Source organism: Magnolia sinica, chromosome 10, assembly GCF_029962835.1.
Source record: "Magnolia sinica isolate HGM2019 chromosome 10, MsV1, whole genome shotgun sequence".
In the NCBI taxonomy this organism is placed as follows: domain Eukaryota; kingdom Viridiplantae; phylum Streptophyta; class Magnoliopsida; order Magnoliales; family Magnoliaceae; genus Magnolia; species Magnolia sinica.
The window spans coordinates 19,786,818-19,809,150 of record NC_080582.1 but is presented as its reverse complement, the minus strand read 5'-3'; the positions used below and the strand labels follow the sequence as shown (position 1 = coordinate 19,809,150).

General features: G+C 40.9%; 1 protein-coding gene across 1 annotated transcript; it reads left to right on the top strand.

Moving 5' to 3' along the window:
- Nucleotides 1-14,522: 14,522 nt before the first annotated feature.
- LOC131217419 (glycine-rich cell wall structural protein 1.8-like) lies at nt 14,523-15,377 on the top strand. Its single transcript, XM_058212341.1, has one exon. The coding sequence runs from the start codon at nt 14,523-14,525 to the stop codon at nt 15,375-15,377; it is 855 nt and encodes a 284-aa protein (XP_058068324.1).
- The last annotated feature ends 6,956 nt before the right edge of the window (nt 15,378-22,333 follow it).

Here is a 22,333-nt window from a genome sequence, read left to right as displayed (position 1 = left end):
GATGATTATCATTGTCTTTTTCATATATATTCTAATTTGGGCATGATCGAGATCCATGTGTCAACTTGGGGTGGAGTGTGGCAGAATAAATATGATCGAGATATATATATATGGGAAAAGGTACTATGCACTCGACCTCACGAGTCCGTCCCATGAGGTCGAGTTGTGTGGGCCCCACCGTGATGCGTTTCGAACATCTACCCCATCAGTAAGATGCACCATTCCATCGTGGGCCTAGGTCTCAAAAATCAAGTCAATCCGTGACTTGTGTGGGCCACACCACATACAGAAGTGGGGAGGGGCCGTGCACCATTAAAACATTCATAATCATTTTTTGGGCCCACCGAGATGTGTTTTGCAAATCCAACCCATCCATTATGTGTGTCCCACTTGCATGAGGGTTCAGAACAAGTTTCAGCAGCATTCAAAACTCAGGTGGGCCCCACCAAGTGCTTTTATATGTTTTAACAGTGTCTTCACATGATTTTAGATGGTATGGCCCACCTGAGTTCCGTATACGGTTGATTTTTGGGATATCCCATAATTTAGAGGGTACCCATCAAATGCACGGTGCTGATGGTCGACACGCATCACGTTGGGGTCCACACAACTTGACCTCATGGGAGCTAATGGTAAGGTCGAGCTCATAATACCTTTTATAAAAGGTACACATGGGAGCTAATCGTGAGGTCGAGCTCATAATACCTTTTATAAAAGGTACCATGCGCTTGACCTCACGATTAGCTCTAACCTGTGTGGATCCCACCGTGATGCGTGTCGACCATCAGCACCGTGCATTTGATGGGTACCCTCTAAATTATGGGATATCCCAAAAATCAGCCGTATACGGACCTCAAGTGGGCCATACCATCTAAAATCATGTGAAGACACCGTTAAAACATATAAAAGCACTTGGTGGGGCCCACCTGAGTTTTGAATGCTGCTGAAACTTGGTCTGAACCCTCATGCAAGTGTGACACACATAATGGATGGGCTGGATTTGCAAACCACATCTCGATGAGCCCAAAAAACTGATTATGAATGTTTTAATGGTGCACGGCCCCTCCCCACTTCTGTATGTAGTGTGGCCCACACAAGTCATGGATTGACTTGATTTTTGAGACCTAGGCCCACGATGGAATGGTGCATCTGACTGATGGGTTAGATGTTTGAAACGCATCACAGTGGGGCCCACACAGCTCGACCTCATGCATGGGACGGACCTGTGAGGTCGAGCGCATAGTACCTTTTCCCATATATATATATATATATATATATATAAAGATGAAACTTAGTGAGACTCCTCATCCAAGTGGGACATGGTGTGTGACTGATGAGAAAAGGTACCCTTTATGAGGTTGACCTCATGGGAAGCTTCCCATAAGGTTGAGCTGTATGGGCCTGCCATGATGTGTGACAAACATCCATTCCATTAATCAGATGCATCCTTCTATGGTGGGCCATAGGCCTAAAAATCAGGCCAATCCATGATTTAGGTGGGTCACACCATAAACAATAATGGAGAGGATATTCACCCATTGAAATCTTCCTGATCGCTTATAGCGCCCACTAATGTGTGGTTTAGAGATTCAACCTATCCATTGTATGTGTCCCACTTGAATGAGGGGTCACACCAAGTTTTAGCTATATCCAAAACTTAGGTGGGCCCCAATAGGTCCTCTTAAATGTTTTAGGCATGATTTCACACTATTTCAAATGGTACGACTCACTTGACTTCCAAATATCACTTATTTTTGGGATATCCCATGACCTAGAGGGGATCCACCAAATGCACAATGTGAATTTCTGACACACATCATGGTGGGGCTACATAGCTCGACCTCATTGGAAGCTTCCCATGTGGTCAAGTTGTATGGGTCCCACCATGATGTGTGATAGACATCCACTCCATCAATTAGATGCATCCTTCCATAGTGGGTCTCGGGCCTAAAAATCAGGTTAATCCATGACCTAGGTGGGCCACACCATAGACAGCAATTGAGAGTGGATATTCACCAATTGAAATCTTCATGTTCACTTATACGGCCCACTTATATGTGGTTTAGAAATCCAGACAATCTATTGTATGTGTCCCACTTGGATGAGGGGTCACACTAAGTTTCAGCATTATCCAAAACACAGGTGGGACCCGACAGGTGCTTTTAGATGTTTTAGGCATGGTTTCACATTGTTTTAGATGGTACAACCTACCTAGGGCGGATTTTTGGAATATCCCATAACTTAGAGAAGACCCACCAAATGTACGATGTGGATTTCTAATACACATCACGGTAGGGCCCACACAACTCAACCTCATGGGAAGCTCCCATGAGGTGAGGTCGACCTCATAGTACGATTTCTATATATAGGGAAAATGTTTTATAGAGGTAGAGCTCATGGGAGCTCCCCATGAGGTCAAGCTATGTGGGCCCCACTATGATGTATGTCGAACATCTACCCCATTATTCAGATGCACCATTCCATAGTGGGCCTAGGGCTAAAAAGTCAAGTCAATTCGTGACTTGTGTGGGCCACACCACATACAAAAGTTGAGAGGGGTTACCATCCATTAAAACATTCATAATCATTTTTTGGGCCCACTAAGATGTGGTTCACAAATCTAGCCCATCCATTATGTGTGTCCCACTTGGATGAGGGGTCAGACCAAGTTTTAGACACATCCAAATTTCAAGTGGGCCCCACCAAGTGCTTTTATATATTTTAGGCATGTCTTCACACGATTTTAGATGGTATGGCCCACCTGAGTTCCGTATACGGCTGATTTTTGAGATATCCCATAATTTAAAGGGGAACCATCAAATGCACGGTGTTGATGTTTGACATACATCATGGTGGGGCCCACACAACTCCACCTCATAAGGAGTTCCCATGAACTCCACCGTAGAAAACCTTTTCCTATATATGTGTGTGTGTGTACGCACGCGCGCATGCACGCACACACACATATAGGGAAAATGTACTATACGCTCGACCGTATTATACCTTTCATAAGGTCGAGTGTTGGCAGCACATTATTAGTCGGATGGTAAAAAATTTTAACAACATGAGATTTTATAGGAAAACTGGATAAACAAAACTGGTGCTATGTGGACCCCACCATGATGTATATTTTCTATCCATGCCGTCCATTGAAATATAATTTAATTGAATTTCTACCGTCTCCTATGGTGCACTATAATGGTTATGTAGGGAAAAATAAGTTGTTATTGAATTTTTACCATCCAACCTATTCATAAGGTCATGTAGACGTGGATGAAGTGAAAACACAAATACCAGCTTGATCCCAAACTTCTCCAACTCGTAAGAAGTTTTTAATGGTGGACGTTCAATCCCCACCTTGTGGTCCACTTAAGCCTTGGACCTGCCTCATTTTTTGGTTCATATATTAAAATGCTAGGAGAAAATCATTGAACGACGTGGATATAAAACACTTACATCACGTTGGGCCCCACAGAGCCCTGCCTGGACAGATTACTGTCCGGGAGGTGGTAGGACGAAATTCGCGTTCTAATGGAAGCGGATTGGGATTGGCTAGTGTACCTCACACCGGCCATATAGCTGCTGTAGGTACGTGCGAGACGAGCACTGAAGCTCCTCCAGCTTCGAGTTGTACGAACATTTTAAAGGAGATAAAAGTTACATGGCTGACACTGATGTATTTATTATATCTACACGGTTCATCTATTTTTAGAGATCATTTTAGAGCATTATTCAAAAAATAAATCATATCCAAAGATCATCTGGACCACACCACAAATAGCAGCGGAGATAATGATTTTCACCATTGAAAAATTTGTAGGGCCTACCATAACGTTTATTTTCTATCCAATCTGTTCATAAGGTCAAAAGGACCTGAATGAAGATGAAAAAAAAAATTCATACTGATCCAAAACTTCTGTGACCCAAAAAGGGTTTCACTGGTAGATGTTCAATCTCACACTGCTTTTTGCAGTGTGGTCCAATTGATAGTTAGATCTGTCTTATTTTTCGTCCAAAGCCTTAAAACGAGCTCACCAAATGGATGGACGGTTTGGATATATATAACACATACCTCATCATTAGACCTAAAAAACTTGCTAACGTCAATACAGGTGAGGTACACCAGCCAATCCGCTTCCCCTTTTAATCTGGAAGTAGATGTACGCATAGTTGAGTAGCGAGTCGGCTACTGAAGCTATGTCACCAAGTTCTGTGAGCCCCACTATGATGTATGTGTTGTATCCACACCGTCCATCCATTTTGAAATATCATTTTAGGGCATGAGTCAAAGAATGAAGCAGATAAAAATCTGTAGTGGACCCACCACAGAAAATAGTGGGGAGAGTGATTCCCACCATTGAAACTATCCCAAGGCCCACCATAATGTTTATTTGAAATCCAACCTGTTCAAAAGTTAAAAAAGACATGAAATAAGAGAAAACACAAATATCAGCTTGATCTAAAACTTTCAATGCCTTTAGAAGTTTTCAATGGTGGGTCTCACTATCCCCACTGTTTTCTATGTTGGGTCCATTGGAGCTTTGGATTTAACTCATTCTTTGCATATTGCCCTAAAATGATCTCTCCAGATGGATGGAAGGTGTGGATATAAACATACATCATGGTGGGGCTCACGGGACTTGGTGATGTCACTTCAATAACGTTTCTAGCTATTTTAGTATATAATCCATGCCGTGTTTCTTTGGTTTCCTATAAAATCTCCCCATTGTTTAAAACTTTTACCATCCGACGAATAATGTGCTACCAGCACTCGACCTTATGAAAGGTATAATACGGTCAAGCGTATAGTACCTTTTCCCATATATATATATATATATGGTACTATGAGGTCGACCTCATATACACACATATATGTGGGTGTGTGTTTTATAAATGGATTTCTACGGTAGAATTCCTCATGAATTATAGTTTTAGCAAAAAGTACATGAAGGTTTGGTATGTTAATCACCACAAAGTGCTTTTCCGAATTAGCCATGTCATTCTCTTTTTCTTTTTTTTTTAATAAAAATCCATTGGTATAGTGCATTATGCGCCCACATGGTTTGTGTGTGACATCTAACCTTCAGTAGGTACACCTTAGGGCCTGTTTTGGGAGCATGGATTTGGAAACCCCCTGTATTCGGAACCCCCAGGATTTGAAACCCTTGGATTTGAAATCCTCCGAGTGTGTTTGGGACCCTGTGGATCAACTTTAATCCAAAAGTAGATATGTATGGTATATTTACAGGGGTTTGAATTTAATTACTAAATCAACTTTAATATTTCTAATTAGTGAGATATGTAATTTTTGACACAATGGTTGTGATAAGCCCGTTGAAATATTTGCTTTGCTCGAAAATGATGAAATTCGAAGTTTTGGATGGGCCACAAGCACAAGATCATGTCTGAGTGACTAACCAACGATTTTTAATCATTGATTTACATGGACAATGTTTGGACGGTGTTGATCATCATTAGTGGGCCATGTGTCCAATAGAACGATAGTATAGTGACATACATGTTACACCTACAACTATTGTCACGCCCTAAACTTGGAAACTGGGCTCACAAAATTTTCGATCACCGAATCCAGTGCCGACAGCCTCTGTAGTACCCCATTCTTGGCTCCCAGCGTCCATACACTAGATTTCCGATCCTGGGATCCTACAAAGAAGATTTTTCCAACGTACTTTTATCTCGTAATAAGCATAACCACAAGTTTACCCAAATCACAAAGGTAACATCATCATCACATATCCACTAATATAAACATTTAAATACAATACTAAAAGAGAAATACATATATCGAAATCAAAGCTTCAGAAGTCAGCTACATTCTCCAAGCTTCACGCTGCTGCAACCTAACGCCACCTATACGTATCTATCGTGTATAAACTTATAAAATGCTTAGAGGGTGGTGAAAGTGTGTGCGCAAGGTAAGTGCCAAGTATTCAATATAATGCCATAATCATACAATATCAAAAATGCTAGCAAGATCATGAATCATACGATATCAAAGTAAGTGAAAATACTGACCAGTTCATGAGTGTCATCAGCCGTACCAAAGTTATGCAATGCAAGTCATGAATTCTAACGGCTATATCAATGTAGAAACATGGCAACCCAAAATACTAAATGCTGCGAATGTAATGCAATATGCGATGCGAATGAAATGACCAAGCTGGAGTGAAGTTGAGATGATAGTACGTAGTATCGCAGGCTATGGGGTCCATCACAAGGAACTTCTATCCAAACTAGTCTCATACCTAATTTTAGGTAGTCAGACTCAATGTGGTAGACTCCTGATCTCAGGTTAGTCGCATGCCCCAACCGAAATCCTAGCCATTGCGAAGGTACACGTAACAAAGTTGCGCACCACCAACCCAAGTGGATAGTGAATGAATGAACATGCAACTCCTGCTCAATAAGCACACATATGAATACTGTACATCTCTGGGATTATCACCGGGGTCTAGTACACTTTACATGCAATCACCACCCGCTGGACGCGCAACCATGCAAGTAGACGAGACCTCACTATCCGCCTGACCAGTAGTCAGCCAATATCTACCCGGCACGTCAATAGCGGACCCAATCACAAGCTGGTCAAATTCAGCGTAGCTATGCTCACTACCCTTGGGCAGGTAATGCCACCACCCCTTCCTAACCGACCACGATAAGTGGGAGATGCAACCATTGGCGCTCATGTATCCACTCTGTCTCGATGTTGGGGCGTCTCTTGGCCTCGGAGGTTTAGGAATTTTCACCTAGGGTCATCTATGGCAGCCCGATGCTACTAACAGATTTCGGTGTCCCATCTTGTCATCCACGACATGCCTGTGGAGGCTATGGCCATGATGTCGCTAGGGTGTACAATAATCACAACACACAATACAAGATGCATGAGTCATACAATCCAGTCATGCATCAATCATGCTCATACCGTACATTCATGTGAGACAATTTTCGTCTATTAGGGAGTCTCATAACAACCTGCCCATTGACATATGCAATGGTCAACCACATCTCATAACAAACATGCAGATGATACGTATGGGCATGTATCATGATGCTATGTTATCACATACTCATAATCGGTATCGATAACTGGTATCGGTAATCGACATCAATAATCGGAATCGGCCTTGATAATCAGAATCGGTAATCGGCTTAACAAAGGGCATAAGGGAATGTCACAATGTAGACATTTAACCATTATCGCCCATCAATGTAGACATTTAACCATCATTGCTCCCAAGGAGTGGCCCACATAGAGCCAAACGTATTGTGGGCCCATGACCTCACATAAGGGCCTGATATACTTCACAATGGGCCTCACACATGGGCTTAATATACATCACAATGGGCCTCACCAAATGGGCCACTAATACATCACAATGGGCCACACATACATCACATTGGGCCTCACAAATGGCCGTATAAACATCACATTGGGCCTCACCACATGGGCTGTGAATACATCACAATGGACCTTGCTATCTGGGCCATATATACATCATTCTAGGCCTCACACATAGGTCACATACACACATCGGGCCTCAGACATGGGCCATAATTACATCACAATGGGCCTCCCCACATGGGCCCCAAAACACATCATAGTGGGCCTCCTCATGTGCCTAATATACATCACGATGGGCCACATACATGGGCCTAATATACATCACCATGAGCCACGACCCATGGTCATTAAATACATCACAATGGGCTACGATCCATGGGCCTCAATATACATCATAATGGGTCTTAACCCATGGGCCTCAATATACATCATAATAGGTCGTAACCCATGGGCCTCAATATACATCAAGTAAACTGCATCAATGGCCGCACCAATGGGCCTTATATACAACGAGTGGGCCACATCAATGGGCTGCACCAATGGGCCTCATATACAACAAGTCGGCCGCATCCACGGGCCACATAAGTAGATGGCATAAATGAAGCACGTACATCTTGGTGGGCCCTGCGTCAATGGGCCGAGAATATATAAGTGGGAGCTTAGATTATACCAAAAATCATTTTAATGGATGCAGGTGTAACATGTGTATCACTGTACACTATCATTCTATGGGACACATGGCTCACTAATGATGATCAGCACTGTCCAAACATTGGACAGCACCGTCCAAACACTGTCCATGTAAATCTGCACTGTCCAAACACTGGTCCAGCATGTTTGGATAGTGTGGATGAAACAAATACATCACGGTCGGCCCTACTAGCACTGTCCAAGAATGGATGGTGTGGATTTACAATGCATACATCAAGGAGGGACCCACAGAACTTGCTGACGTCATAGCATCAACAACTGTGCTACTGGACAACGTACACCAGCAAATCTGCTTGGTGGGTCCCACGTATGGCCCACCAGAAATGATATAATATAATAATATTATTTATTTATTATTATTATTATTATTTTATATTATTATTATTTATTTATTTATTTATTATTTTTTTTTAACAAACAAGCCAGCGTCCAGGGACCCAGCGTCCAGACCCTGGACGCTGGACGGTGGATTTACATACATCACGATGGGTCCCACACATGTGGCCCACCAGAATTGGATCTGCCTCACATCCAAATGGACGATGAGGAGAATACATATATCAAGGTGGCTGCCACACACGTGGCCCACTAGAGATTTGGATCTGCTTCATTGCAGTCTCAAGCCATAGGACGAGCTCACCAAATGAATGGACGGTTTGGATGTAACACATCCCTCACGGTGGGGCCCACCGTCCAGTCAGTGGACAGGTGGGGTAAATACATAAATCAAGGTGGCTCACATGCTAGACAACACCCAAGTGGGTACCACTGTCCAGGGCATCTGGACGGTGTGGAATAACATATATATCACGGTGGCCCACGTAGGTGGATGGTGTGGATCAACATCAAGGTGGGCCACAAAAAAAAGGGGAAAGAGACAGAGAAAGAGAGCAAGAAACGTGTGAAGGGGAGGGACCCCGCCACTATGGGCCCTTACATTAAGATGAGTCCCACCATATGTGGTCTCTCAATCCATCAAAATCACACAAATCAACTCTAGAAAATACCCACCTTTAATCTCATCTTTCTTCTTTCGTCTATAACCTCTAGAGCTCCAAAGGAACGATTTCAACGAGCTCCAAGGGAACGATTTCAACAGTTGAAATGATCTTTGGATGGTGGAGATATGAGGTAGGAAGGTGGCCCACACCAAGCTTCTCCTCTCTTTGGGAAGCCATGGGCGATTCTCTCCTTTGGGGTTGCTTGAAAAATGGAGAGAGAGAGAATGAGAGAGAGAGAGAGGTGATGGGAGAGAAGTGATGGGAGAGAGGGATGGTGAGTGATGGATGGGTGTACTTGATGGGTGGAGAGAGAGAAAGAGAGAGAGAGTTGACTTTAGGGGTTACTTGGGGATGGGTGTTGTACTTGACATGATGGGATGGAGTACTTGACATTTGATGTGATTGATGGGACATTCTCTTGGGATTGCAACGCACGATGTTTTCCTCGAACTGAACGCAGGCCCACATCTCCTGGCTCGGGTATTGCCTCGGCACATGAGACACGGCGACGGCGTGGTCGCAAGCATACAAGTCTCAAGCCGAGCCGATTCTAGAATACGGGATATGACTCAGGATTGCACGCAAACACCGGTTACAGATCGCAGGAATTCGACCGGGAGGACGGCAAAAGCGTACAGAACAGTACGGGCTAGGATACGGGTCTCACAACTATTAAAATGATTTTACGTGTAATCCAAGCTCTAACTGTGGATTTCAAACCCCCTCAAAGAGGGATTTGAAACCCCCTCTATTTGAAAACCCTAGTTACTTTATGCTGCCAAACAGCTCGTAGATTTAAAATCCCCTCGAATCCACGGTGCCAAATGACCCCTTATCATGGTGATCATATAAACTAAAAATCATGCCTATCCAACATCAGATGGGCCGCACATGAATTTTTAGTTTTCTAGATGGTGTAATTGTTTTTAATGATTGTGGCCCACCAATGATTGGATCACCTTGATTTTTTAATTTATCCGATCATCATAACAAGGTGCATCGGTTGGAAGGGTTGGATGTCATACAAACAACACATGGACCCCACAATCCCCAACTCCACCACTTTTCAGAAGAAAAAGTGGATGAGAATACTGTGTTGATTTCAACCTCTAAAAAACATGTTTTGGTAATTTCAAAATGGTTAGACATTTTTTAATAAGAGCATAATTTTTGATGAATTTCGTGGTAAAACTCCTATGAAAAATGCAAAAGTGTTAATGATAGTTGTACAGCAACAAAAGTGATTATGTTAGTTCTGATTCTCACAAATTGTAAAATCAGAAACCAAAGATTGCCCACAAGAAGTCACCACGGAGATGGTAACATTGGATGCAAGAAATCCCTTCTCGGGACAACAAGAAATTGTTGTTTGGCACATCGGATTCCGGCAATGGTAAGAGAATCAGAATTTACAAAATAATAATAATAATAATCAACGAAGCTTTCTAATCATCCGATGGACGTAGCAAATGACCTAGCGAGAGATGAACGAGGCAAAAGTCATGAGGCAAGTGATCACTATGAGCCCTTTAGATCTTCTTAATATGATTTTACTTTGCTATTCAAATAATTTTCATGGGTGTTACTTGTCTCTATATATAATAACTGAAATGATGGATGAAATGCCTTCAATGTTTCAATTACTAAAGGATCATAGAGAAACGAAATATGAAATGCCTCAAATGTTTGAATTGCCAAAGGCTTGTCGAGAAACAACTTTGTCCATTTACAGCATTTGATTTTTTATAATTTTGTTATTAAAACTTTATTTAAGAGGTGATATTTTCTCTTTGAAGTCTAGAATAATTTTTCTTTATGTTAGCAATATAAATAAGAGAAATAAAGAAGAAGGGTTTCTCCTTGAGGGATAATTTTCTTCAATTTATTTTTTTATATGTTTAAAATGTGGAACAAGTAAAAAGTTACTTTTGCATTGACTATAAAATACATATGATCTCTTCTCATCATGTAACCAAGAAAACTTTTGGAAAAAAACTTCTTTCCTTCTCTTTTCATATTTCAAACATATAAAAAGTAAAAGATGGTTTTCTAGGCTTGGAAGGGTTTTTCCATCTATACTCATGGTGTTAAGAAAAGAAAGAGGGGGAAAAAGAGTTCTCTTATCAAGGGCAGAGTTTTCTCCAATGTTTTTAAAAAAATATATATTTTAGAAAGGTATAAACAAGGTGGAATATTTTTCTCAAACGTTCTCTTAGTTACATGATGAGAAGAGGTGGAATTTCTTATTTATTCATTGTGTATGAGCACTGCTCTTCTTGTATTTTGTATTAACCTGATTTTCCATACAGAATAATTTGTCGCTTTCATAATAGATTTTTTATGAATAAAATAAAATAAAATGAGTAAAAGGTATTTCTTATGAGCACAGATAGTCTATAGGGAAGGCACGGAAAAATTCAGTGTAGTCACTTCTCATTGGTGCATGTTAGGTCAGGAAACAAGCTGATTTTCTCTCTCCGTTCTGTACTACACAAGTCAAATTTTAATGTGTGGAACTTCTTTGGGTCCCACCATGTTTTATGTGTTAGATCTACAGCGACGATCAATATTTATACAGACCATTCATATGGTGGAGCACACCATAGAAAGCAGCAAGGATTAAATGAATACAGTTAAAATATTCATAGATTCCACTGTGAGGTTTATTTACCATCTAACCTTTTCATAAGGTCACTCCAAAGGTGGGCGGGACCCCTAACTGTGGGGCTTATAGTGATGTATGTGTCTTAAATCCACATCGTCCAACTATTTTGAAAGTTCGTTTTAGAGTATGATCCCAAAAATGAAGCTGACTCAAATCTTAGGTCAACCACATCATAGAAACAGTTGTGATTGAATCCTCACCATTAAAAACTTCATCGATGCCACTGAAATGTTTAATTGCCATCCTACCAGTTGATAAGGTCACAAACACCTAGATGAAGGAACTACACAAATATCATCTTGATCCAAAGCTTTTGTGGCCCACAAGAAGTTTTTAATGGTCAATCACCACTATTTCATGTACTATGGTCCACCTGGGATTTGGAGTTGCTTCATTTTTAGATCATTCACTAAAATGAGCTTTCAATATGGATGGATAGCATAGATGTAGTCACATAAACTTGGATAAAGGAAAAATACAAATATCTATTTTCAACGGTATGCATCTAATTCCAACTATTTCCTGTGGTATAACTCACTTGAGCCTTAGATCTACCTCATTTTTTGTGCCCTAAAATGGTACGGAAAAATAGATGGTTGGTGTGGATTTGATACATACATCATGATGGGCCCACGGAAGCTCCAGATGTCAATGCTTCCGATTTTCTTCTCCCCCTTAATGTGCTGCACCACACAAGTGTGAAATTTACGTGGGCCCCACAATGATTTATTTCTTAAATCCATCTCGTCTATCCAAATTTTCATATCATTATTGGATAGAGTGGACCACACAACTAAAGTGGACGTTATTGTTGAAAACTTCTTGGGGTCACAGAAGTGTCTGATTAAGCTAATATTTGATTGGTGGTGTGGATCTAAAACAAAATTCACAGTGGGACCCAGAAATATTTTGGACATTAAAAGTTGTGTTGTGCACGAGGCAAAATTTGAGCGTATTTTGTGAGCATTAAATTAAGAGTCATTTGTAGTTGGTTGGTCCACTTGAGCGTATTTTGTATCGTGCACTTAATGCAACCCAAGCTTATTATTTGATTTGGTCCACTCAAGTGTAAGATCTGCTTTATATTTAAGCACATACCTTAAAATGATTTGGGAAAAGGCATGGATGGCCGATAAACAAATACACGAAGGTGATCCTCGCAATCCGCACTCATTACTTATTTATTCAATGAGGTTTTCTTGCTACATGACGATTGCCTGGTATGAAATCCAAGTTGATCAACTCATTAGGTGGGCCACACCACTATACTGAGACATATATTATTGGCATCTGATCATTTCTCAACAAAAAAAAAGCTGTGGTCTCATGCTCAGTGCTTTAATCCATACGTGTCGTGCTGTCCATGCCCTGTCCATTTATATGCAATGTAAGATCCCAGCTTTTCATCAAGTGAGCCATTTGTTTAGATATTTTTTTTTTAATCCCAAAAATCTTTCTTTCTTTCCCATCTGTCTTGTAAGATTAGCGAGTCGCCCGGTGGTGCTCGCATCTCTAGATGCAGTACGAGATTCGAGCTTTACATCAGGTGCTTTTAGATCTTCTGGTCATAAAATCTTTTTTCTTTTGAAGGGGGCCGTATCTTTATATCTTTTGGTCAAAGAAGTTTCACTTTTTTCTTTTTTCCTTTTTCCCTTTTCTCATCTTTTAGATATTTTTTAGAATGGGGTTGGAAACTCTGCCTGGGGCTGTCAGTGGGCCAGGCTGGCCCACTTAAATATAAGTGGGTTGGACTAAAAGCCGGAGTTTTGTATGGGTAATTTTTTAATATATAAAAATCATCTCAAAATCAGATTGCATATTGATTTGAACCCTGCGGGCCCATCATGATGTATGTGTCATATCCACATTGTACATATGTTTCCCTGTATCATTATATCATTTCAGGGCATGGTTCCAAAATTCAAGAATATTTAAAGCTCAATTAAACTAACTTTCAAAACTTTTTTTCAAAACATTTTGGAGTTGTAAGTTTTGGATGAAGCTGATATTTGTGTTTTTACTTCGTCTATATCTTTGTAACCTCATGAAAGGGTCAGATGTAATTAAATACATTATGGGCCATAAAGAAGGTTTCAATGGGCCATAAAGAAGGTTTTAATAGTGAACATCAATATCCTTGTTGTTTTTTGTGGTGTGGTCCAATGGTTGAGATATCAAGCTTGAAAAACCAAGAAAAAAATAACAATACTAATAAAATTATTTAGGTGAATGGGCATGATTATCACTAGCTTATTAACGGCCCACATTCATTGGTGGCTTATTAATGATCCACATAGTTTATTAACGGTCCAATGGCTGATAGATATATTAGACTTGAAAAACAAAAAAAAACATGAAACAGACAATCATATTGAACCAAAAAATAACAATAATAATAATAAAAGTACTTTAGGTGAAATACCACAGTGAATGTGCATAGTTGAGCCTCTGGGCATGATTATCAGTAGCTTATTAACGGTCCACATTCTTGGTAGCTTAAAAGAAAATCATTTAGTATGGTGGCTAGAATCGCTAGATGGGTCTGATTTTGAAAGGTGGGGCATCGATGATAAGGCCATCTCCCATAACTAAATTCCAATAAAAGGGGTATAATAAATATAATTTTATATTAATCTCTAATCCAAGAAGAAACATATTACAGCAATCCAATTAAAATAAAATAAAAATGAGAATTAATAAATAAATAAATAAATAAAAATCCATTCATAGACCCAAAGTAGCCAAAACCGCCAAACAACTGAAAACGAGTCCGGCCTTGTGCATGGGGTTCGACCCTGACTCGTCCGGTGCACTCAACGGACTCGGTGCATTCTGCCCCAATAGACCTCCCGGCGTCGGACTTGGAGGATTTAGTTCCGATGAAAAAACAGGACCCGGCGACGATTTCGTTGGAGATGTTGCAGGAGTAGCCGGAGTTGGCATGATCACCGGAGATGACGCCGGGGTTGCGGTGCCGGAGGGGCTGATGGCGGGTGTGGCTGCGACCGGTGGAGTCGTGGCCGGGGGAGATGATGCGGGAGGTTTCGATGGAGTTGCAGCCGGAGATGTCGCTGGAGATACCGATGGAGGTGGAGATAGAATGGGGGTTTTTGATGGGGTTGCCGCCGGAGGTGTAGATGAAATGGGGGTTTTTGATGGGGTTGCCGCCGGAGGTGTAGATGAAATGGGGGTTTTTGATGGGGTTGCCGCCGGAGGTGGAGATGAAATGGGGGAATTTGAAGGGGTTGCTGCTGGAGGTGGAGATGGAATGGGGGAATTTGAAGGGGTTGCTGCTGGAGGTGGAGATGTAATGGGGGAATTTGAAGGGGTTGCTGCTGGAGGTGGAGATGTAATGGGGGAATTTGAAGGGGCTACCACCGGAGATGTTGCTGGTGGTGTTGTTGGGTTAGGGGATGAGATGGGGGAATTGGAAGGGGCATGGAGAGGTGTTTTCGCCGGAGAAATGGCCGGAGGAGGTGTTGCCAGGATCGTCGGTGCCGGACCGGGTGCCTGTGCATTGCCGGAATTTGACACCAACAGCAAAAACAGAGCAAATACGCACAGGTTATGCATTTTGGGAGATGTCAAATTCCAAATGAAAAGATTTTCCGGTGGCCGGGAAAAGGCGTTCCGGTGACGTGTGTTAGATTCCGGCGATGTACGACGGTTTTCGGCGATGTGGGAGGAGAGGGAGTTGGGTAGAGGGTTGGGGTTTTGGGAGGATTTTATAAGCGGGTGAGAGACTTTGAGACGTTGGAATTTAAACCCGTCACGTGATTTTATGTGACCGTTGGTGGTGGGGCCGTTGATGACCGGCTATAGCAGGTAATGTTGCCGTTGCTTGGAAGTAGTGACCGGGAGAACTGATACCGAGAAAAACTTTGATACTCTGGCAGAGTGTGATGAATGATACGCTGCCACTTGAAAATTACTTGGAAATTACACAAATGGCGTACAAAGTAGTCAAATCAAACCGTACTCACCATATACGTATCATGATCTAGAACTTAATCTTATTTTATTATCCGAATTATCGGATTATTGGACCAGTTAAAAATGAAAATAATCCAACAGTCCTTTTTCCACAAACAACTGTCCACGAATCGGAGGTCAGGATCATTCAACGGATCTGATATTAGGAATTTAAATTTTAAAAAATGATATGGACAATCAAGTCGGTTTGATTTGAGTTAATATGTGCCACGTGTACAATTTCCCGAGTGCCTGAGTATCAAGCTTCATGCGCACCTGAGTATCATATAACTCGTCAAGTTAATCCGGTTGATCGACTATAAACGAGGACGCGAGTTCCCTGCAACGCCAGGGAGACCATGCAACACTGTGGGACCCACACTTGATGTCTGAGTGAAATCTGATCCGTCCATCCGTTGATCCAGACAACGTTAGGACGTGAATCAAAAAATCTCGCAGATCCAAGTGGGCCAAACTACAAGAGTGGGACCCTCACCATTGAAATCTTCTAAGTTCCCACAGAAGTTTTGGATCAGGTTGACATCCTCATGAACGGTTTGGATGGATTATAAGAATCACTTTGGCTGCAGGAAAGTTTCAATGGTGGGTGCTTCCATCCCTTACATTTTCCTGTGGTGTGGCCCACTGGAGTTTTTGATGTGCCTCGTTTTTGGAATTCCTTTCTAACATGAGCTGAAAAAACTGATGGACGGATTGGATGTCACACAGACATCACCTTGGCCCCCACAGACAACAAAAATCAAGTAGTTTCTCCTAAGAGGCATTAGTCAATCCCTGGATGGAACATTGAATTCCACAGCTAGCCTCCAGCTTTACAAGTGAGGCCAACGGATCAGTCATTCAAGCCGTTGATTCGGTGGGACTTGCCATGGATAGACGAATGCACAAAAAAATTTCAAAATCAGGCAAGTTCTAACCATTCAACAAGTGGCCAAGAAATAAACGGCCCATATTCAACCTAGAAAACTCTAAAGCAATCCGCCCATCCGTGGCCAGGGTTATTAGGGTTTTGGGTGCACGGTTTCATCCACGGATATACCGATTATACCAAACGTTTGAGACCTGAAAAGTGGGCCCCACTTGTACGAACTGAAAGCATGAACGTGGAATGGTGATGATGGCTCGAGGATTTCGGTGGACCGGCTCGTCCGCTTAGAGTGGCTGACGTGGCAACGCTAGGACAGGAGAACCGGCGAACGAACCGGGTTCTCGTCCGGAGCAGAAGACAACGAAACGTTGTTTTTTCTGACCCAAACGGCTCTTGTTGGCATATTGATACGCTGACGGAGTACGATTGTTCATGGACATTCACACAGCTATTGTAAAAAAAGGTATATATTTATTTATTTCAATCCAAACCGTTCAAAAAGCGCCTATTGTAAAGATGTTATGATGCAAAACATACAGAGAAATGTTGAGTCTGATTATCCAATTGGTGGTCATCTAATGGATGATTAAAATGAAATTAAATCAAAGGTCCTAATTCGCCTAAGTATATCCATTTGATCAGAGGTTAAAAATCATAAAACTGATTTGGATTTAGGTCTCCATCACCTATAAAGCAGGGCCCACATTTTGGACAGTTTAATTTTAGGCATTTATATATAACAAGCACAATTTGTGGGCCGATGCTTCTTCTTTTTTCGTGCTCATGTAAATTTTCCCACCCCTAGTGGCCTGTTTGTTTTTAGAAAACATGAGTAAATGCATTTTCCCTGAGCATTTATTACTTACTCGGGAAAATGCTATGAATTGTCAAATGTTATTATTGGCAATTTCACCCATTTGAAAATTTTGCTGCTTTTCACATTTGGAAATGAGCGAAAAATGTTTGGGTGGAAATCAAGGTTTGACGGAAGCCAATTAGCTGGTGTACCTCGCACTAGCTAATGTAGCTATTGTATTGACGTCAACAAGTTCCATGGGTCTAATGACGAGATATGTGTTATATCTAAACAAACCGTCCATCCATTTGCTGAGCTTGTCTCAAGGCTTGAGATGAAAAATAAGATGGATCTACCTATCAAGTGGACCACACTGCAAAAGCTAGTGGGGGATTGAACGTCTACCATTGAAACCCTTTTTGGGTCACATAAGTTTTGGATCAATATGAAATTTGTTTTTTGCCTTCATTCAGGTCTTTGTGACCTTATGAATATATTGGATGTAAATTAAACGTTTTAGTGGGCCCTACAAGCTTTTTAATGGTGAAAACCATTATCACCGCTGCCATTCATGGTGTGGTCCAGACGATATTTGGATATGATTCATTTTCTGGATAATGCTCTAAAATGATCTCTAAAAATATATGAACGGTAAAGATATAATAAATACATCACTTTGGGGGCCACATAACTATGATCTCCTTTGAACCGTTCATACAAGTCAGAGCTCGAGGAGCGTCAATGCTCGTCTTCGCGACACGTACCTACAGCAGCTAGAAAGCTGGTGTGTAGTACACCAACCAATCCACTTCCGGGTTTGACAGCCTTTGCATTCAGTAGTCTCTCGACATTTTAGTGGGACCATTCATCAAGGCCCACCATCACCGTCCATTTTTGAGAGACTACTATATCATTTTCAGTTGAATTTGGACCATTGATCCTATGTCTATGGGACCATAAACGTGATGATCAACATTCTCTTTAATTTGGAATGTGGACCCCTCTAAATTGTTGGTAAGATCTTGTGTTAAGCAGATCCAGTGCTCAAGTACCTTATGGTGGATATTGAATTCTCACCATTCAAAAATAAGTATAGTGGGTCAGATAACTTGTTAAGTTAGAAGAAGTTGTGAAAATAGCTCCAAAATAGCTTTTGGAAGTTGTCACCTATTAAGTAGAAGGAGAAGCCATTATAATAGCTCCAAAACAAAGTTGTCCATCCAAATAACCAAAACCAAAAAACAAAAAAACAACTCGTCCAACATTATAAACAACCCCAAAATTCACCACACATACATCAACGATAAATGACCATTAACTGAAAAACCATAACCATAACAGCAACACCAAAAATAATAAACAAAACCAGCATCGAGTCACGATCTACGTCACTACAGCCATGAGACTTCCCAGTGTTGGTTGTACATGTCATTGCTAGTATCATCGGAGCAGGCATATCAGGCGTGAAGTACAAACTGGACGCATTGTCAATACCAATGCCTGCCTGATTGGGAACGACGTCACCTATGAACGTGCTCCATGTAATAAAGGCCTCCTCTGCATACTTGAATGATCTGAACCGAGCATGGCCGTAACCCTTAACTTGGTCTTTCATTCCTCTCATGTATAATATATTCATGGTTGTCTTTAGAATTTCATCATTTGTTCGAAAGAAAAAGTCATTAATCATCGTTAGATTATCTATAATTATAAGCAATTACATACCAAGTAATATGTCACTGGCGCAAGTGTCGTCATGACTTGTGCATAAGTTAAGCCTACATGTAGTTCAAATTAATGACAATACATCCCCATGATTAAACTATATGGGAATCCAACCTGATATATATATATATAATATCAATGCATGTGTTATGTTCAAGTACCAGCAACATGTGATTTGTTATCTAAAAGTACAACAAGAAACAAGTAGAAATATCCAAATTTAACTTATACAAGTTCAAAAAATATTATAGTTAAAAATTTTCTAAAAGGCAAATCCTGCGAACAACTGATTTCAACCAATCAAACTAGGCAAAATGTTCCTTCATACGTGGGGTCCATCCCCATTTAGCAACATCCTTGCAAATGAAATTCTCTTCTCCTTGGCAGAGTTAAGGAAGACGTCTCCATATGATTCTTCTTTCGATAGCAACTTTGTCGCCCATAAGACCTCATCAGCCATGAGTCTTTCCAACTCTTCCAAAGCCAGTATAATTTGTGTCATCCGACCAAAGTTCTTACCCTTGTCGATTGAAATGGCAATTGACTTAATGGTTTCCCCAATATCGACCATCTCAGTGCCAATCATATCAACAGGTCACTCCACCCTCGGTCTCTTGTTAGAATTAACCGTGGAATTCATATTGCCGAAGGCATTCCCATGATGTGTCAGACTCCGATGGGGAATATTGTTGCCTCTACAACTGTCGTAAGACCAATGGATATGTGGTGCATCGTCGCCAAGATCTTTAGAGGATATTATGTTAATATCATTATTCAAATCAACAATGTAGTTGGACGACACCTCTATATCTCTCCATCGAAGAGTGGTAGCGCTGGGAGGGAAGTTGCTAGTGGCACATGCTTTACTGGTAGCTCTGTCATTTCCGAATATGAACTCAAGATCATCGTATCTTGGCATGAGTTTGCCGCGGAACTGGACAGCATCTAGATAGGACTAGACACAATACAAAAAAGAACCAATCATTAAAATCGCACTTTGTATGATGAGATATAATTTAAACGTTAAACGAGTTATACCTTAATGTAGTCCATCCACACTTCATCTGATGCGATGATAATTTTTAGGTTTGGATCCCATCCAAATCCAGACGTACTCCGTATATCTTTGACAGTGAAGAAGTTCTTTTTCACTATGCGGATGCGATTTTTTACGTTCCTATTAGTGATCTCGAGGCCTAACTTCAACCTCATATTTTCAACAACTCCTGTAAATGATTCTATTTTAAAGCCAACACTACTTTATCTTCCGATAAGGACTAGCTCCATTAGTTCATCGATTAAGATGTCGTCCATGTCATCCATCCAATGAAGAACACCTCCATAAGACTGGTCCTCAGTTCCATTGTTCTTGGTATGCTTTCTGTGCGATCTCCGTGGGGTACTAGTAGGTGATCCTAGGTGATTTTTCATTGGAGTAGATAGTATGGATCGTCTATTCGGTGACATGGAGCCGCTTTGGTCTACCTCAATCTGTTAGAAAATAAATTAGGAATGCAAGTATAAAAAAATCAATCTACCCCATGATTAAATAATATGAAGTGAAGCGTACCCGATATTTTTTTAAAAAAAAGTCGATATATTAAACAAACAAAATATGGAACAACAGCATGGGTGATCTAGCTAGGAGATTCTTGAATGCTACTTCAAGAACCATTGCCCATGTTCGTCATATTACAATGTATTTAATTTGTTTGACTCACTAGATGAGCTTAGTTCCATATTCTGGAAGCGATTTCATCACGTTTTCTTGCCCACTCATCTCTTTCGTGTGGGGTGACATTCAAAAGCATACGACCTTCATCGAGGATGGATACTTCTGTAGGTGATGGGGTCACACCATCAGCACCATAGCTGGACAACCCCTCAAACTCAACCATGTCATCGTCTCCAGACATCCTTATGAAGTTGTGTAGCACACAACAAGCTAGCATTATCTTCACTTGAGTTTGTACAAAATATTGTGGAGCAATATTCAGAAATGGAAACCTGGATTTTAAAACTCTAAAACATCTTTTTATTACATTCCGTAGTTGTGCATGGCGATAATTAAATAACTCTCGAGCATTGGAGGGTTTTTGACCTATACGATACTCACTAAGATGGTAATGTACACCGCAATACGGGGCCATGAAATCGAGTGAGTGCGTATATCCTACATCTACTATGTAGTATTTACCTACATTTTGAAAATAATTTCTAATCAATAGTAATCTTTATTCGTTTGATGCTATAAAGCAATAAGAGTGGTTAATGTCCATGGGTTTACCACGGGATATTACAAAAGGATCGCTTGAGTGAGTCAAAGCACTTTGCAAAACGCGTGCATATGATGTGGAACCTTCTCATCCCGCTAACACGTAAACAAACTTCATGTCAAACTTGCAAGTTGTCATGAAATTTTAAGATATGAATCCTTTCCTATTTCGATAGACAACACTATCTGCAGATGCTATAAAAGCAGGAATGTGTGTCCCATCTATCGCATCGATACAATCCTAAGTTAAACTTTTCAAACGTTAGGTGATATTGGCATTTGTATTTTGAAGACCAAAGACCCTAATCAACTGCAATAAAGATATGTTATATCATACCTGAAATTCTGTAGCCCAATGTAGGTTCGATGAATCTCCACTGCGGTCTCAACTGTAAATAGTATAACAAAATCTGCATATAAAGAAACTACTGTATGCAATACTCGATTAAAGTATCAGCTTACTGTTTCGCCTAACCTTATAAAATGATGTCTAATCACTCGGTTCTAGAAATTGTGACTTAATGTATGGAGGAACATGACAAGCTGCTCTTCCATACTTACATGCTTCACATCCGCCAACAAACCCTTCTCTCATAAAATTGAGTAAAGATTAAAGAACGTGGTCTTCTTCATCCGTAGTTGCAAAACACAATCAGTTTCCCTTACCCTAATAATCTCGTCGATAATACGGGCACGATCATAATCAGCAGACCTAGGAGGGTTTCGAAAGAGGTAAGTGCGACAATACTCCGCAGTTGCTATTGCAGCAGATCCCGCAGCCAATATTACTGCAAAGAATTCCAACTCTTCATCCGTCCAATTGCTCTCAGTCATAGTGATTCAGCTCTCTCTATATAAGATGCATGTGAATTTGATTAGAACGATGACACAACAATTTTTATGGATGACTAACTGTATTGTTGATCATGCTAATTG

Excerpts from the sequence above, each read along its gene's own strand:
- LOC131217419 (XM_058212341.1), top strand. The coding sequence starts at position 14,523 with ATGGGGTTCGACCCTGACTCGTCCGGTGCACTCAACGGACTCGGTGCA.